The sequence below is a fragment of the Abramis brama genome (genome assembly GCF_963993115.1).
Source record: "Abramis brama genome assembly, chromosome: 11".
Lineage (NCBI taxonomy): Eukaryota > Metazoa > Chordata > Actinopteri > Cypriniformes > Leuciscidae > Abramis > Abramis brama.
Window position 1 is genome coordinate 18,222,551 of NC_139973.1, and position 18,829 is coordinate 18,241,379.

The window sequence follows — 18,829 nt, forward strand, 5'->3', positions numbered from 1 at the left end:
CCTACTACATCATTAGGCGAAAAACAGTACATGAAAAGAGTAGAATGTCTGAATACATAGTATTCATAAAACAGTATGCAAAAATAACCAATATGACCTTCTACTTCCAGATTCTGAAGTGCCTATAACAGACCACAGGAGAGGAGTTGTGAATGGCAGTGAAGCGACGCAGCTGTAAGCCACATGACAATATGGCAGCTGTATACATCCAGATTTAATTCATACCACAAGCGTTTATTCTATAGAGCAGTGCTCCTCAAACCTGTCGTGAGGTCCCCCCACCACTGCACATTTTGTATGTCTCCCTTCTCATACTAATCCAATTCACGTCTTGGGCTGAATTTGAAATCAAACCCTCAATCACTATTCCCTACATTAGTCCATTGATACAGTTCATTTGAAGGAGTGAATGAAAATGAGTGAGCAATTCGGACAGCGGCTGAGAGCGTAAATCGGCTGTACACTCATTTTTGCAGTGCAATGTGGGATAGAATGAGTGCACTCTATAATGTCCACTATGGTTTCGGACACCACTGCACACCAATGGCTGTCCCCTCAAACACTGCTCTATTTGAGGGTATAGGGATTTCGGATTCAGCCCAGTCTCCACTAATGAGCTGGTGAGTTGAATTAGGTGTGTTGGATGAGGGAGACATACAAAATTTGCAGTGGTGGTGGGGTTCTCACACTAGGTTTGAGAAGCACTCCTATAGAGCAGTGTTTTTCAACCCTGTTCCTGTAGGCACACCGGCTGTGTCTCACTCAGCTATATCGATATATCGTGTGCATGAATTTGGGAACTGGTAAGGACAGTAAGGATACTGGCTCACTACACATAGAGACACTAATGACTCGATGACATGACAATGTCCTCATTGTACAACATCACTACTAGTATTTATGAACAACAGCTGAACTGATATCTTTCTGACATTATTTTTGAAAGTTATTTAAATTACATTATGATAAATGCTTTGCTTGTTACATATATGTGCAGCATGAATAAATTAATAATGTTAGCTAGATTATGTTCATTACCTGTCTAGCATTGTATGTTTATGCTGAAATATAATTAAATAATGGTTTGTATTTTAAAAAACATCTATCGTGTGTCATTATGTGTAGTGATTTATGTTTCATGCTTCAGAACTTCCATTAAGGGAACATAGTGAGCATCTGCTCTCTGGTTTTCATGGTGCATTATGGAACTTTTTAGGGAGTGAACATTTCAGTGCACTGGTAGGATTTCGCGATTGGCAGCCCTTAAAATGGCAGACTACAGTGCCCTGACTACTGACCTAGGGAGCTGATTGAGACGCACCCACCAACAGTACAGATTTTCAAACTATTCCTTATCAAACATACCTGATTCAGGTCATCGGCTCATTAGAAGGAAGAAATATATGGGTCAGATAAGGGAGACATCCAAAATATGCACTGTAAATTGGGAAACTGCTATAGAGCATACTTTTTAATGGTCATGAAGTTTGTTCTGAGGATGTCTTGATTTACAAAACCACAAAAAAAATACAAATATTCTCTGCTTTTGGTTAATCATTGATCTGCCATTATGCAGTTATAGTGATTTGGTCTGCAATTGCAAATTATTGGTGCAGTTGATGAGAGTAATAATAATCTTTTTGTGGCTTTGAGTGCAGAGCTGGAATGCGTCCTCTCTTCATGAAGACTGCTTGCCAACAGTGAAGCAGGTGGCAGAATTGTTTTGCTGTTGTGAAGAAGGCTCCCTTCTGCTCTGAGAGAAAGATGCCATTCATGCCAAAGCAGGGACACAGATAAGAGCAGTTTGCACAGACTTGTACTTGTGAAACATCTCAGGAGGAGACACCACACACACCTCCCCCCTAAATGCACTGGCCTTAGCCAAGGCAAAAAACAGCAGACACAGTCTTTGTAAAGATATATATTAAAGTTTTATTCAAATAACTGAAATGTTAATGACATACAAAACAATTCCCCATTCTTGAAGTTCACAGCAACATCCAAATATGGGTCAACCAGTTTGAACTGCGTATCTACATTTCACGTTGCTAATGCTCAGTTTTATTATATAACTTAATTGTAATGCAAATCTTTGGCATGATCACATTACTAAATACCAAAAAGTAAAATAATATACAAAATATATTAAATTCTCTCATTTCAAAACCGCCCTTTCTGTAAACAGTCCAAGTAGTGAACAAAACAAGCATGACTCCCAATACAAAGCATTGGCCAGCAGGTGCTTTGCATCTGAGACAATAGGAAAATAAGCATTTAATAAAAGTGAGGAAAGGTTAAATTAACACATTACCCACATAGATAAGACTGTTCGTTTTCATTAGTTTTAACTGTTTATACCATTATACCACCATAAACCAATGCAAGTGTAGTCTTGGTTGAGAACAAATGTTTCAGACAGGCAGAAATGTCTCCGTCTCAAATCAAGGCTAGTCACAGTCACTATTAGAGAACCTTTGAGTCACAACATCAAAACTAGTATTTAAATGCTTACAGTAGAACCAGCTACTGCAGCACTACGAAAATAAACGGATCCAAAAAGAGGATGGTAGTCTAAATGGCAACCGTTCTGAGCAAGGCCAAGGGTCAGACTGGAGATAGCCTTTTTCCTCTGAGCAGGGGCATTCCACCATGGAGGAATGTGGGAAGATTAGCTCCAGCTTGTCTGCGAGGGAGTGGCAAGTGTGGTGGTTGCAGTTCTGGGTGCAAAATAATAATAATATGGCATCTGAAACATCAGCTCCTGTCCCTCTAAGTAACACTTACCCTAAGTGTCACTAAAAGAGTATGTACCCTTCCACTGTTCCCAAAAGGAGGCTTCCCATTCCGCCACTTAAATCAGGAAGTGAGAAGCGCCCGCTGTCAGTCAGTTATAGTAAGAACGCCAACTGTAAGGATAATTTAGTCAAAGGGAGTGCTAGTGAAGGTATTACCCAACTATTCCTGTAAATTGTCTAATCCTAGGCCTCCCAGTTCAAACTGCATTTGGCCTCCTACAATCCAAACTATTCTTTTCTTGATATTTCAGGACGAAGCAGTTGCGATGGCACATCTACTATACATGGAGTATATAAAGTTAGAGATATATTCGTCTGTGCATTTTATCTAGGAATGTGGGATATAGTCTTACATGGGTTGGTATACTTGGCTGGTAAAAAAAAAAAAAAAAAAAAAAAAAGAAAGAACACTGCCCTTGGTTGTTCCTTTGAGGAAAGTAAAAAACAAACAAAAGTTTCACAACAGTGGGATATTTCTTCCTATTACTCCATTCTGACAACACTCTTCAAACACAGTCAGCAGCAATAATCATAAATACAAAAGAACATCAACATATACAATGCGTTTATAAGTCTTGTGGTAGCTTTTTGGAGCTCTGTAGTGTACTGTCCAAGTACCTCACATTCAGACCATACATCTCACAGTCCAGGTTGAGTAACCAGGTGAGATGAAAAACTTTCGTTTAACGTGTGGAGGAACTGTCAAGAGAGCTCAGCTCTCAATCAAGGATCAGTTTTAGGTTACTCCCACCATCCGTTCCTCTCACTTCCTGATACAAAAACTGACCGGCTTCAATGGCGAGTTCCTTCGCAAAGCAAGCACACCTTCTCTTGACATGACTGGTCCTCAGACGGAGACCCAAGGAGAATATTCAATGTGTAAGAGCAGAAGGCAGCATCAAGCTGAACACTGTTCATCTCAGATTTCAGATGAGGATCTCTACCATGTCGTTTTCAACAGCGCTGCTGATCTGGGTTGTGTTGAGAGAAGTGGAATCTGTAATGAAATACAAGATCTTCAGCTTTGTTGGCTAGTGCCTGGAGAGCAAACAAGCTTTACAAAACTTTGACTGTTTTGTTTGAGTTCATTCCCCAACTGTTGCTTTGACATGGTGCTCAGGTTACTCTTTAACAACTTTGGTTCAAAAGGGCAAGTATGCACCATCATTATAGAAGTTCTACCATTAAGTGTTGTTTTTAGCACCTGATACTACATATTAGATTTGTCATGTCAACCAACAAATCTTATCAAACTGTTCCAGAGACACCAAATAAAGAAGTGAGATGAGTGAAGATGGGTTTATGCACACAAGTTTACACACCAGAAATGTAAGGCTGTGGAGCAGATATAGCTGCAACAGGGTCTGCTTTAGGGTTGGTCTCGTCTGAAGGCCCTTCACACTGGGTGCTGCGGTCTTGACACTGAGTTTTGGAGAGCTGATGAGGCAATGGAGGCATGGACGCGGCTGCTGTCTGGTCATCTGAGAGGCTCTTCCCTGAAATCGCAGACAGAAAAGGAAGCAGTTTAATTACTGGTTCAAACATATGCATCACCACGCAAACATTTGCCATCCTGTAAACACCCTTTACTATTCTGGAGGATCTATTCTAGAAAAGAGGGAGACTGAAATGCATTCCGTTTCACGAGATGTAAACTATTTCAGGAACACCGACTAGTCGCCGCACTCATTTTATTTCGGATGGCACATTCTTCCTTGGCGACATTACATAGCCACTAAGTAAAGAAGCTGCCAGTTGTCTTTTTTGGTTCAGATAGGTCACAGGCACACAGCATTGGACTATGGAAGGAGTCCAATCCTGCTCCTGGAGGCCCAACATCCTGAAAAGTTTAGCTACAACCCAGCTAATCAAGGTCTTTAGATTACTAAAAAGGCCAGACAGTCAGGTTGAAGCTAAATTCTGCAGGAAGACGGTCATCCAGCAACAAGATTTGACACTCCTGGCCTAAGGCAACTATGCTCACCTTTGGTTCGGCTGGTACTAGGTGTGGCAACCGTGTTGATGGAGGGAACAGATCGAGCAGGTCGTAGGCCTTGCGGCTCAAGTCGGCCTTGCTCTCGCCGTGACCGCTGCTGCATGACCTTTATAATAGCATCCTTCTCCAAAAGTTGAGCATAAAGTGCTCGAATCCTGATAAAACAAAGTACTTTAAGCATATAGACACTAAAGGAAACAAAACATTTAATTTTGCTAACAAAGATAGACTGACTTTCCAGTTGCAGATAGGGGCATAATAGAGGACGTACCTGTTTTCCATCTCCTGATGCCTGTGGTTGGGGGATGGCAGGTCCTCATTGAAGCTGCTATTGGGTGAATGACGAGGTGAATGGTTGATGATAGTTGTATCCCTGGAAAGAGCATTACAGTTATACATGAGTAAAAAATGATGTGAAGTTATTTCCTATTTCCAATTCTTTGACGCAAAGCTTATCTATTGTTTTTGTTTTGACTCACCTCTGAGCTGCAGCAGTAGCGGCGGCATCCATGGCAAACTGACGCATCGTGCTCTCCTCAAGATACTTTTGCTCCCAGCGAGTGATGTCAGCTTCCAGGGCCAGAACCTGCTCCTCCCTCTCCCTCAGTTGCTGGTGTAGAGATGACACGTTAAGGTCCGAGTAGGACCCAGGGCTCGTTTGCTGGGCATGAGACTGCCACTGAAAGAGAAAAAGTTTTACTTTTCGATCCCAAGACATTGATTCTCACACACGAGTTTGGTGAACAAAATATTGTCTGTTTTTTACCTGCTGTGCTCTCAGGCTCTTCAGTTCCTGCTCCAGCCTGGTCCTCAGTCGTAACTCCAGCGCCTCCCTCTTCTCGCATGCTGCCTGCAATTGCGCCAGGGCACTCTGCATCCTCTCCACCTTTTCCACGTAAGCTCTTTTCCTGCGTAACTCTTCTTCCAGCTGCCTATTTCGTGTCTGAGCGGAGATAAGCGCTTGCTCCAAGGCTTCTCGCCGCCTCTTCCATTCTTCTCCTGAGCCCCGCAGATGCTGCAGCTCTTTTTCCAGACGTTCCCGCTCTCGAAGGTGATCCTCATCTATGGACAGAAAAGACAGACATTGTGAGAACTATGTACCACTACTACGGTAAGGGTACAAGTAGTGCTACTCAGTCATCATGCTTAGTTGTTACACAGGCCACAAAATGAATGACCATGCTGTAAGACTGGGGTGTGTCGAGAACATTCCCTGGGCTGTAGTCTCATTCTAACCAATTCTCAGGGGATAAGCTTCCCACAAGAGTCTGGAACAAAAGAGGCAGGCTTGATTTACACACGTCTGTCTGGGTTTGCAGGGGAGTGGCCGAGTTTCCCCGTGTCCTTTGACCTACACTGCCGACTTGCTTTAGAATTCCCAGATTACAAAAGCGATTCACTATATTCCCATTTGGGAGGCTGAATTCCTCAAACTCTCTAAGATGACTTTGCATACTGAAAAGGGATATACTAAAGCCCAGCTCACTTGTTTTTGGGTCACTCTGAATGCCTTGTAAGATAGAAAAATTAGACAGCAATTAGTCTTCCATTCCGCTTCTACGCTGATTATACAACCCAAAGCAAATGCCTTTGGATGGAATGCAGATTTTCTCTTATCCACTTACGCACACAGGCACGTCTTTGTACTAACTGGATCTCTGGAATGCCTCTGAGGCAGGCAGTAAACAAGTAAAGCAAATGCCACAAGGTCATAAAGCGTAATAACCTACACCTTTTTAAGCCTTCAGAGATGCCAAAACGTGGCTTTGACATGCCTCCATTGAACTATGTGTTGGCTCAGAAGGAAACATTCAGAATTTTTGTTTGCACAAACATTTTCTCTTTTGGGGTAAACTAATTTTATTATGCAAATATGAAGGATCACTTTATACTTCTACTCTTGGGGATCATTCAAATCAAATGCTGAACAACAATCCCTATTAGGATTAGCAAAACAAATCTAGTTTACCCTAACACAGCTCTGAATTCTTTAGCGCTAATATGCCCAAAAATGGAGAGCCAGTGCATAGGGCATCAGAAGAGGGTGCTTAGGGCCTCAGAGACTGAAATAATGGTGGGGGCTGTTGGGAAGCATTCCAGGAGGATGGAATATCCCAAAATACCTGAAAATATTCCAGGAATCCAGGTCACATTTACTTACAGTGTTAATAATGGCTGGGTCAAATTTCAAAAACAACTTTCTGAGACGAAGACTATAGGATGTACCAAACCAACTATTTACTGGCACTTATTTAAAAAAAAAAAAAAAAGTATTGCTATGCTTATGGACCATTTCAGCATAGCAAGCAATATATCAAACCAAACGCTTTGTCAGAAATCACACCAATGATAAACATGCATTGCATTGTTAGAGGAATGCATTATTATGCCTACAGCATAAACATAAAAACTCAGTGGGAACAGCTGGGGATGCTTGCATGCTTGACTACACATTTGGGAGAAGGATAATTTATAGAGGAGCAAAGGGGAATTCTTACTTTGCTCAACCAGTTTGGTGAAGGCATGCCGACTCTTGTCTTCAACTTCCATGGCTGCTCTCTGTTTGTTGGCTGTTTCCAGGCGGTCTAATGTGGGAGTCAACAATTAGTATTTATTGCCTCATACCTAAACATGTAGCTCATATTTAAGACAATTAGCTCAGCTATGTGAAACATCTTACCCCTGAGATCTCTGTTGAAGTCATGAAGTCGCTTGATCTCACTCTCAAGCTTGTTCCTCATGGTTTTCTCAAGGGCTTCTCTCTTCGCAGATCCCTTCATAAGAGTCTCATACGCCTCTGATATCCTCTGAATCTCCTGTTCGAGCTGAAAGAGAGGAGAAAGGCATTTTAATATCTGTTATTTATTAACTCGCATTAATTCCTCAATTCCTAATCCCCATTTACTCTCACTGCAAGGAAAAGAGCAGATTGGACATTATGCCAAGTATCTTCTTTTGTGTTCAGAGGAGGGATGGAAGTAATGCTTGTTTAGAACAACATGACGGTGAGTATATGACCATTTTTATTTTTGGGTGAATTTCACCTTTCTTTCTTACACCTAAATATAAAAAGACAAGGATCAGAGCACAATGATGACAGATAGACAAAAAAAGAAGAGAAAGGGAAAAAGGGGAAGAATGTGCTTGGCTGAGCTCTTCATGGTGCTTGCCCACAAGTGAATCACTCTCACAGAGCTCTCCAGGGACTGGGAATTGAATCAACATTCCAGAAAGAACACTTATGAGTCCCAGGTGTCTGCACATTCATCTCCCTACAGGGCGGGATGCCAAAGGTAAATGCAGGGAACAAAGGAAATGTGTGTTTTGAAGGCATACCATTCACTGAGACAGGAACAATACTTGACACTATATGCACCTGTATGGCATTTGTGACGCAGAAAATGGCTTGTGAAAGAGCACATTTAAAAAACAACAAAATAAAGGTTCATGTAGGTTTAACTTGTCATTACACAACATCAGATAAGAAAAATAACAGATTTCTATAAATTGCAGGTTTTATACTTCAAAACTACTTGGTAAATTTACAAGCAGGACCCTGGGTGCCATGTGGGGTTTCGTTAAAGAGTGAAAGTGAAAGGGGCCATTCAGTCATGGAAACCACAGCTGTGGGGTCTGGTTGTTGCTCTTAGCAGCCCAGTCCGTCAGCTGTGGACTACGCAAAGCCCCTTCTTCATTCTCGGACACTGAGATGAGCCAAGACATCTGCTCCAATTGGCATCCCATTGGAATCCCAACAAAGAGGGCCACAGAACAACCCAGAGAGGCCTCCCCCCTTTAGAGTTCTCTGATTTACAATGTATCGCTCTGTATGAAGAAGGTTTGATCTTTATGATCAACTGTTCTAGGATGGCATTCTTTTAAGATACAGTTGTTCTGATTCCAAGCACTATCTATGTATGAATCTGGACTGAAATTCAATCTATGTTATGACACTGCACAGCATACGCAATGCCCAATAAATCTTTGCAAAACAAACACCAAGTTAAGCTTGTTTTTTCCCCTCCTTGTTCTGCCTTGACACTCTGGTATTTCAGTGATGACATTATCACATTACAGAAAAATGTCTGGCATTGCAGGCATGGGTAAATTCAGTGTTTCACATGCTAATTAAGTTACTGGGAATTTTCACTCAGTCACTAGGAATGAGTCCTTTTCAAATTACATCGAAATTCTAGTGATCCTCTCCCTTTCCCACATTCCTACACTGCAAGAGGGCTAATCTCTTTAGAATGCAGCAGCTAGAAGACACCAGGGCACAATGATTTCTTGTTCCACACTCTTTGTAGGTCATTTCAGAGATTGAAATCAAAGGCCACAGCTGGCTCCTTTGCATCTATGGCAAAATGTGGCACCATACCAAGAATATCACAGTTCTAGGAGGTTTCTAAAAAGCCACAAGCAACAAAGAGTCCTCTCTTACCTTCTGCAGCCTTGCCGCCTTCTCGCTGTAGCTCTCAACTTCTCCCCTCAGTCTCTCATTCTCTTTAATAAGCTGCTCTATTTGGCAGTTTTTCACCGGGATGCTGTATCCTCCAACAATGACATCCTGGCCAGCAGGGGTCAACATGGGCAGGGTGCTGTGGTGAGGCGCTTGAGATTGGGTTGGAAATAACCTGTTAGAAATAAATATAAGCCATTAGTGTGCACCCACAATGTACCTATATGTAATATAAAGTGATAAAAAATAGCTGATTGTACCTGTGATGCTGTGAGTGGAAAGCAGGAGGGGGCTCTTTATAATAGTGCCCATGTTCCTGTGAATGACTAAGCATATATCCAGGGGATCTGACCATAAAGGGATACTCCGGGGGTGGACCACGTTGGTCTGGCTCATGAATCAACCTCTCGTTCACAACAGGACCAGAGTGATTATTGGAGAGCTGAGGGTAGCTATGCGATGAGCTCATGGGAATATTGTCATGGGCATAGTTCCTCTCCAACGAGAGCTGCAAGAGGCGTTCGCTGAGCGAGCGAGCATGCTCCCGCTTCACATCCCACATGCCCTCGTCCTGCTCGGCTCCTCCATCCACTCCGGGGGTCTCCAGGCTGCAGTGCTGAAGCCCTACCTGACCTCTCTGGTAGGCCAGGTACTGTGAGTGTGCTTTTGCTTCCTCATAAGTTGGCAGCTCCTCTGTGTGGAGCTGATAGAGGTGGCAGACTGGACTCTCTAAATGCTGGTAGTCCCCCTGGTGCTCTTGGCCCTGGGGCTCCTGTCGGGTGGACAACTGGGGAGAAAGTGATTCCTCTTGCGTTAGGCTTTCCAGAGATGAACGAGGGCTTCCTGCACCTCCTCCACTGCTGCCTCCACGCAGTGCCTGCTGCTGGATGGCCAACAGAGTAGGGTCAGTAGGGTTCCCATAACGGAGCTGCTCTTGAATCAGTCGGTGCAGCACAGTGCCTGACGAATCCTCTGCTGTTCTCATTTCAGTCTATGTTTTGCAGACAACAATAAATGATAGTGTGTTATGAGACTTTTCTGGACTGTGAACCTGATGAAAAAAAAGAGAGAATTAAATTACTTAAAATTCAAATCCTTTTAATTGTGCATCTATAGGGCAACACTCTACAACAGCAAACACTGAGTGGTGCCTCACTCCTCATGCTTCTAGGCTGACTGCCTTTACCCATAGCAACACCACGTTTACCCAAAATACCACTGGCACCATCCTACAACACCCACCATGCACAGTTTCTTCTTAAGTTTATAATCTTGATAAGAATTAGAAGTGAACAAAAATGGGGTAGGATCAAATAACTTTACAAAGTTGCGAAAATGATTTCCTGACAAACACAAATTCCTTTCCAGTGGGTCACCTTTGTTTTACAACCACAACTGTAGCAATACATTTAAACATGCCAAAGTGAGCATGGAAACAAAAGGATATTATGAATGTTAGAGCTAGTTCCTCATTCTTTTCTAGTTAAGCCACAATGCTACGTAGTTTATTCCACCAAAATATTCAAATTCATGTAAAAACTGTTGGATTAACAAATACAGTCTACAATCGTTCACGTACAGTATCAAAAGCATCAAGAAACTAAGCATGTGACATAAAACTCAGTTTAAAACAACAAGCTACTTTAAAACTCTTTAAAAACTCACCAATTCACAGTAGCATTACGAATGAAAAATACGGACGATATATCTGTTTAACGATATAATCCTTATGGAAATTCTTTGAGAACGGCTTTTATTTCCATGCGTATATTCGAGTTGCGTGCGCGTCTGGAGAGCTCCTCCAGCAGACTGAGATCAGGAGGGGAGGGGCTCTGCTAATAAATGACCGAGCTCCGATTGTTCACTGCCTTTGGAATGCGCGGAATGCGAAGGCTGCAGTCCCTCGGGGATCAAAAGCAGTTCCGCTTTTCTCTCGCCCCGCCCCCTCTCAGGGAGCGCAGGGAGAACCGCTCAACCCAAGCGGAGCGCGCTGCTGAAGGGGGGCGGGCAGTGCGCGCGACCAGCGGAACTGCATTCACTCTCAGCCCCGTGCGCATTTGTCCTGCTTCTGGAAGGCGCTTTTGTTTTTAACGGTGAGAGGAATGCAGTAAAAGTCGCAGAGATCTGTAACCTTTGTTGTTCTGCTTTACTACACTTTCTTGTGAAGTTTCAGCGCGTTCAATTAAGCCAATAAATGCATGACTTAATGTAGCCTACACAAAAACATGGTGAATCATTGGTTTTATAATAGTTTTTTGGATGTTACTTTGACATAGAGATGATGTTCTACCGGCACTCACTTCCTATATTGTAATATTTGACTGATTTGCAGTCTCATTCACGATATAGTTCATTAAAGGGATAGCCTATATTATTTACTCACCCTCCTGTTTTTCCAAACCTGTATGACTTTCTTCTGTGGAACACAAAAGATGTTAGGCAGATTGTCGGAACTGACAGCCTCAGTCACAATTCACCTGCATTGTATCAATAAAAAAAAAGAAAGAAAAAATGTAATTAAAGTGAATTGTGACCAAGGCTTTCACTCTCCTATTGTGTTCCATGGAAGAAAGAAAGTCATACATGAGCGTGTTTTTTTTTTTCTTTTTATTTGGGGGTGGGTGCTGTGCTAATGTGTATGTGCTAAGCAGGAGAAAGAATCAAAAAGACAAATGCACGAGTGAAATATAGACCATGAGCCATTAGAGAATCGATTTGAACGTCTTTTGTTTGCTCTGGGCTGGTGAATATTTAAGCCGTGGCCCGTGTCAGTTAATTGCTGAGTGTGTCTGTGTGGATGATGGGGAGGGGGTGTCTGTATGTGTGTTTGAGGCATGCTGCCAACCAGCTGTCCGTGGAGAGCAATCCTCTTCCACCCCTTAATCATGCCTCAGAAAGAGAGACGTATTGTTCTCTCTCAAGCAGACATTACAGGGGAGAGGTCTACCATCTGCTCGTATACCCTACACCTCCCTTACACACTTTACACAAACACTCTATTCACAAACACACACGCCTGACCCCATCACACAACGCAAACCCTCGTTTTATCACACATCTGACACATTTATTAATCATAGCTCCTATTTTGGTGTACAGACAGATATTTACAGGCAATGTAAAAGCGGGATAAAGAAGACAGCCGTAATGCTGTAGATGACAGATCTGTTAATAAAGAAAGATATGTAAGGCTCGTGTGCAATTGGCAACTTTTGAAGAATTAATTGGATAAATCTATGACATACAGTTGTGCATTTATTATTGAAATGTCAGTTTGTTATTGTGAATTTGCAAATTTCAAGTTTCCAATATTTAGTTTGAATAGAGGTAGAGCTCACATTCAAGTGTTTTTTTGTTTAGAAACATTTACTCTCTATTATTACAAAATGGTTTCTGTTCTACTGCTTTTTAATAATAAAACTATGCCTAATTTACTTTCATCTCTCATTATTCACTAAACAATAAGTTTATTTTTTCTTAGATTTTTTTTTAAAATAATGTTCGAAATGTATTTATTCAAGCTCCATAGAATCAGCATTGATCTACGTTTGTTAAAAAGTATGAACATATAAATATTAAATAATGATTCAGAAACCTATTGTGCATTTATAACACATTTGTTTCATTAGTAATATTTCACCTCAATCTTGTTTCATTTTTGTATGACGGACAAAATTTAGTTAATTAGTTTAATATGTTTATTAGTGTATGTTAAAACGAAATGAAAGGACATTTTTGAAAACACATAATCTTAAATATAATTTTTACGACTATGTATTGAATACACCACCTGCTCTGGAAAAGACGCATTGGAAAGTAAGAAAGTCCCTGCCTTTTGTGAGTGGCAGCTGTGTGTAGAAATCAAGCCTGCACTTGTTGAGCAGACATTTGGACTCATATCGTCATATCATGTTCCTTTGTATATGTCAGTATTCAAACACATATACAAACGTTTTATTTAGAAAGGTACAACTATAGTTAATTAGCATGGCAGTTATCTTTACATTTGCCATTCAGCTTATGTTGCAGATATCAATCTCCAATGAATTCTTTTGCAAGCTCCTGGTGCAGCTATAAAATGAGAATGCTTTGCTATTTTAAATCTTATATTTATAATAAGAAAACAAATAACTATTGAAGTAGGCCTACCACTGTGGGCTTTTAATGTGAGCTTTCACAGTTTCTTCTCTAATTATGCAATTAGGTTTTAAAAATAGCATTGCTTGTTCCATCATAAAGGTGAATGTGTAATATAGAGAGGCATTTTTCAGGAGAACAAGACTGAAGGTTATAAGGAGAGGGGGGGAGACTGTCTCTGCATTGATTCTCTTTGTCTTCCTAGAGAGGGAGGAAATGGCCGCATTCCACACATTAGCATGTGCATTGGGGCCAGTGTGGCGGCCAGTATGGGTGGGAAAAGAGGGTTGAGGAGGGGTTTTCTACTTAATTAGCCTTTTCTTTAAAAACAACATGTCTACATGCATGAGCTACTGCATGTACACAAGATAAAGTTAGCTCTGTGTGTGCCACTCAAAAATGTCTGTGTGTGCTTTTTTAGACTTTGAACAAATAGTATCATGGGTTTTTCATTTTTAAAACATTAAACAGATTGACCTAAATTTCAGAAACACAAAATTGCTTTATTTGATTAGACATTTGCAGACAATGACAGACAGACAGGTCTATAAACGCATTTATAGACCGACCCAAAATGCACTTGCCTAACATGCGATGCATGGTGATTCACAGGTGAGCTCATTTGTTTGAACTAATAGTTTAACATTATGCATGTATTATTAACAAACTTTATAACCTTTTTTTGTCTTATGTACTGTACCCCACAGCCCCATATGTAAGTATAAGAAGTTTGTTCCTTTATTGTTCTCATAAACTACGGATAAAACAGACTCAGAAAGAAGTTTCCTCTCAAACTGAAGCAGTCAAAGAAAAACAACAACAGATCTGTTATCTATACTGCAAAATCAGCAGTTTCTCTGGATTTACTATTTATATTTATGTGTATAAGTTCAATTTATTTGAAGAAAATAACAAAAGCAAAAAAAGCCATGTTTTCAGACCTCGAATAATGCAAAAACAAGTTTATGTTCATTTTCAAACAACACAATACTAATGTTTTAATTTCAATTAAGTTCAGAAATCAATATTTTATAACCAATATGGAATAACTCTGATTTCCAAAAAAGTTCCTTTCAGGCAAGTCATTTCACTCGGCGGCCATCTTTGAAACGCCTCTCGGGCATCTATTTCAGTCATGCAAGTGCAGCTCTTTGAATAGGAAAACATCAAATTCTCCAAAGCTGTACACCAAGCTTATGATTAAATTTCATATTTGAAATCATCAATGAAATCTGACAACCACTATCTCATAAATGTTGTTTCTTATGCTCAAATAGCATAAAAAAGCGCATTTTTCAGGCTAGACCATGCAGCTATGGCGCATGTGCAGTCCTAAGCGTGCGTCTCCGAAACACTGACTGTTCTATAGCAACCGGAGATTCTAACGGCAGCTGCGGTGACACAGTGACTAATTCCTTCATATTGGGCGTTGCACTTTCTTCCATAGTAACACGAGTGCACCATCTTTGTGTATCTAAAGTCTTTGTTTCCAACCACAGCTTTCATGTGTCTAGGCATTCTCTCGACCAGTCGGTCACATTGCTGTTGGGTGACTTTATGCCACTCCTGGCACAAAAATTCAAGCAGCTCGGCTTTGTTCGATGAATTGTGACATTGTGTGACATCCTTCCTCTTGATCACATTCCAGAGGTTTTCAATGAGGTTCAGGTCTAGAGTTTGGGCTGGCCATGACAGAGTCTTGATCTGGTGGTCCTCCATCCAGTCTGGCTGGGTTGCATTGAGCATTGTCCTGTGGGAAAAAACAATCCTTCGAGTTGGGGAACATTGTCAGAGCAGAAGAAAGCAAATTTTCTTCCAGGATGACCTTGTACGTGGCTTGAGTCACACATCCTTCACAAAGACGGATGTGCCTGATTCTGATCTTCTCTGATGAGTTCAGTTTTCAGCTTTGCCCAGCACTTGGTCCTCTAATAGATAGATAGAGACCTGGAGAAGCATACAACCCACTGTGAAATTTGGTGGAGGATTGGTGATGATCTGGTGGTTCTTCAGTAAGGCTGGAATCAGGCATATCCATTAAATCTGTTTTATGGGCTTAATAAAATCACAATATTTCAATCAAAGCATCCCCTTAAACTGGAATTTCAGATAAAACAGCTAGAGGTAGTAAGCACATTTTTGCTTACTATATCTATAACCCAACACATAGATTATCTGGGGTTTTCTAATGTCAAAGTGCAGCTGCTGGGGCGGTGATCTCTATCTCTCTCATCACCTCTGCCATATTTCAACCAGCCCTTTTGGCCTTTCATTTGCCTAACCAAATCCATCCTGGCCTGAGGGCCAGTAGTCCACTAATGACCCCTCAACCCCTTTCAAAAAAATCCCTTCCTCATGCAAAGGACAGCTGCTCACATCTTAAAATTACTGTCGAAAATATGTAGCTGTCCATGACCACTGGAATATTATCTATGACAGGTGAGGCCATGCATACTGAGGGCGCTCGTCTCAGCCCTCGGGGCGTCCTAAATCTTCCCCTCGTTCACTGGAGTGACAGAGCTTTCTTTCAGGTGATTCTGTTGACATCAGGGAATGGATATTTTTGGTATTTGATGATTATATGTTCCACAATACATATTGAAAAGAATCACTTTTCTAGGTATCCAGGTGTGCATTGAGTGTAATAGTGGGGGTCAAGACCCAGGACGCTGTCACACGCTTGTGACGTCTGCTCTTTGACCGCTCCTTTGAGCTCCAAATGTCTCACTGACAGTGGCCTTCAAAGGCAGGTTGCAATTTTCTTCTCTACTTCACAGAACACAATGAAAGCTTTGGCCAGCACATCAGAGTCCACACAAAGAACAAAGGGCTGTTCATGTGCCTAAAGCACTGGACTACAATACAAACCTGACATTTACACACACACAAATCACTGTTTGATTTTAAATTTCACAGCACACTTCAGCAATTCCTTAATGTGTCACATTATAAAATGATGTTGAGGGAATACAATAAATTAAAGGCAGTTTATTTTTAAAAATTTGTATCAATGTATAATGCACACTATAACACACACACAAATTTTGTTTTACCCTTTTGCCTTTACGTTAATTTTAAATTATCCTGCGTAGTGCTTTTTTAGTATCATTTATATAGTATTTATAAATATTTTTTAAATGTTCTCACTATACTTTTATAGTTTTCATTCATTTTAGTTCAAGATTGAGTAATTTTATGTTTTTTTTCCATTTTCTATTAGTTTATTTTAAATCATTAAATTCTTTTTTATTTCCGTTTTAGTAATTTTCAGTAATTTATTCATTTATTTTATTTCAAACAGTTCCCATGGCAATATTTCTATTTTGTTCATCTAATAGTTACATTTTATATACTTTAATTAACAAAAACATTTTTAAAACGTTTAAGCAAGCAAAAACAGCGGGACAAAAAGTAGTATCTCAATTAATATGAGGTTATAAACAGGGGTGCATATAACTGATACGCATGCGGGGTGAAAATAAACAATGCGCACCAGAAAACGTGGAGGGAAGCGGTTTTGAGTACCAACATTTTTGGGGACAGGGACACGTTTAGACTTACTGGAGTAGGATTTTTCACCATCTCTGGTAAGATAGCAATCATGATGATAAGTGTGTTCATTAATTATTAGGGGTGCAATGGATCGCAGTTGATCCGTGATCCGTACGGAACAGGCCCCACGGTTCGGCACGTATGTGATTCGCGGATTAACTGCTAAATTTAACCATGGTTAAATGGTTTAACCATGACAGAGTTAAAGTTTATCATTTGGTTTATCATATGGACATGTTTTATCTCGCCAATTCACACATTCAAACGATTTTAAGCGCGGAAGAAGAGGCGAAAATCGGGACAGCATCACAAAAAAACATTATTAACTTCATGTCCTGTTTTATGTTTGGGGTCCTTATGGAGAGAGAGAGAGAGAGAGAGAGAGAGAGAGAGAGAGAGAGAGAGGCGTTTCAGACAGTGCTCGAACACCGAATTGATTCATCTTTTCGCATTTACTTGTGCTTGAATGGACACATAGACACAAAATGATGTCAATTATTCTCTCATTATGTCATAAGTGTACAGTTGAGAAAGAAACCAGATATGTGTCAGTATATTCAGTCCGTGCATTCAGTCTTAAAGTGACAGCAGCCTAATATTCCTGCTGTTGTATCTGTCATTAATGCTAATAAAAAAAATAAAAACATCATTATCATCTACCATGTTCGAGAGAAAAGAAGATAGTAAGGAGAGCAGTCAGGAGGAAAGTGATGACGACAGCTTGTAGGATAAGTGCACCGCGTAAAGTGTGAGTACCAAGCAGCAAAAAAAAAAAAGAAAAAAAAAAAGAAAAGCAGACCAAAAAAGCTGCACCCCTGCTTATAAAATCTGCTTGCCTAATAGGGAACACTTTAAATAAAGTTCAGTTCGTTAGGTTTAATGACATTAGGTATCATGAACTAACAATGAACAACAGCATTTATTAATCTAGGTCAATGTTTGTTTATAAATGTACTATTGTTCATTATTATTTTATGGTTAGTTTGTTATTTTTCTTTTAAACAAACTGAAATGATTAAATGTATTAGTATATGAGGAAATTAAAATTAACCAAGATTAATAAATGCTTCAAAAGCACTGTTCATTGTTATGTCACCTTAGTTGTTGCAACTAATGTCAACATATAGAATCGTATTGATTTTATAATAATAAATACATAATAAATACAAAGCATTAGCAAAATAAACCCCTGGGTATTGACATGTGCTTAACACACACACAAAAAAACTACTATCAGAGTTACAGTGGAACAATCTAGAAAAAGCAATGTCAAAACCTGCCCTTGTCCCTAGCAGACGGTCAGACATTCCGTGATACCACTGTTGCGGAAAACTATTCCAATTTTCTGTGGACCCAATTCCCCTGTTTATGGCACTCAGAAGAAAAACAAAGCTTGTTTATACCATAAACACAATCTCTTTAGCATGCACCAGATTCCACTTCACTGTTTTTGCTGATAATATTTAACCCTCATCGTGCACTGTTTAGTAAACACGTGGGGCAATTTAAATTTTCTTTAACTTTTTATTGTATACGGTACTCTTAAAAATTATTATTTTAAGAGGCATTGATGGTTCCATGAATAACCTTTAAAATCCATGGAACATTTCCATTGCACAAAAGGTTCTTTATAGAGGGAAAATATTTTTCATATTATTGAAATATTCTTCACACTAAGATTTTTTTTTAACTTCTATTGCAAAAATCCCCTTTACTTTTAAGAGTGATACCGAAGGAGCATATCAATTAATCATGCAACATTTGTAGATATATATATAAACATTTTATACATGAAAACAACTAGGCCTATATGATTATATTATATGTAAAGTATGACGAAATATGATTTCTGTTTGATTTTGCTGTTGTTGTATGTAAACAAAGCCTGAG

General features: G+C 40.1%; 1 protein-coding gene across 2 annotated transcripts; it reads right to left on the bottom strand.

The window, feature by feature from the left end:
* Positions 1-1,911: 1,911 nt before the first annotated feature.
* Positions 1,912-11,061, bottom strand: amotl2a (angiomotin like 2a). Of its 2 annotated transcripts, none has more exons than XM_084128024.1 (11): positions 10,916-11,061; positions 9,511-10,301; positions 9,233-9,425; positions 7,472-7,616; positions 7,290-7,376; positions 5,558-5,853; positions 5,271-5,470; positions 5,063-5,164; positions 4,780-4,946; positions 4,118-4,291; positions 1,912-3,792 (listed from the first exon to the last, which is right to left on the bottom strand). In XM_084128024.1, exons 2-11 carry the CDS (start codon positions 10,233-10,235, stop codon positions 3,722-3,724), a joined length of 2,160 nt encoding a protein of 719 aa, XP_083984150.1. In that variant the 5' UTR covers positions 10,236-10,301; positions 10,916-11,061; the 3' UTR covers positions 1,912-3,721. The 2 variants fall into 2 exon arrangements, with proteins under 2 accessions (XP_083984150.1, XP_083984151.1); XM_084128025.1 differs by having other exon boundaries at positions 9,511-10,241; positions 10,916-11,051.
* Between the last annotated feature and the right edge of the window lie 7,768 nt (positions 11,062-18,829).

Coding starts and splice junctions, on each gene's coding strand:
- amotl2a (XM_084128024.1), bottom strand. CDS start 10,235: ATGAGAACAGCAGAGGATTCGTCAGGCACTGTGCTGCACCGACTGATT. Junction 7,617..9,232: donor AGGCGGCAAGGCTGCAGAAG/GTAAGAGAGGAC, acceptor CCTCTCTTTCAG/CTCGAACAGGAGATTCAGAG. Junction 5,165..5,270: donor GCTACTGCTGCAGCTCAGAG/GTGAGTCAAAAC, acceptor TGCTCTTTCCAG/GGATACAACTATCATCAACC.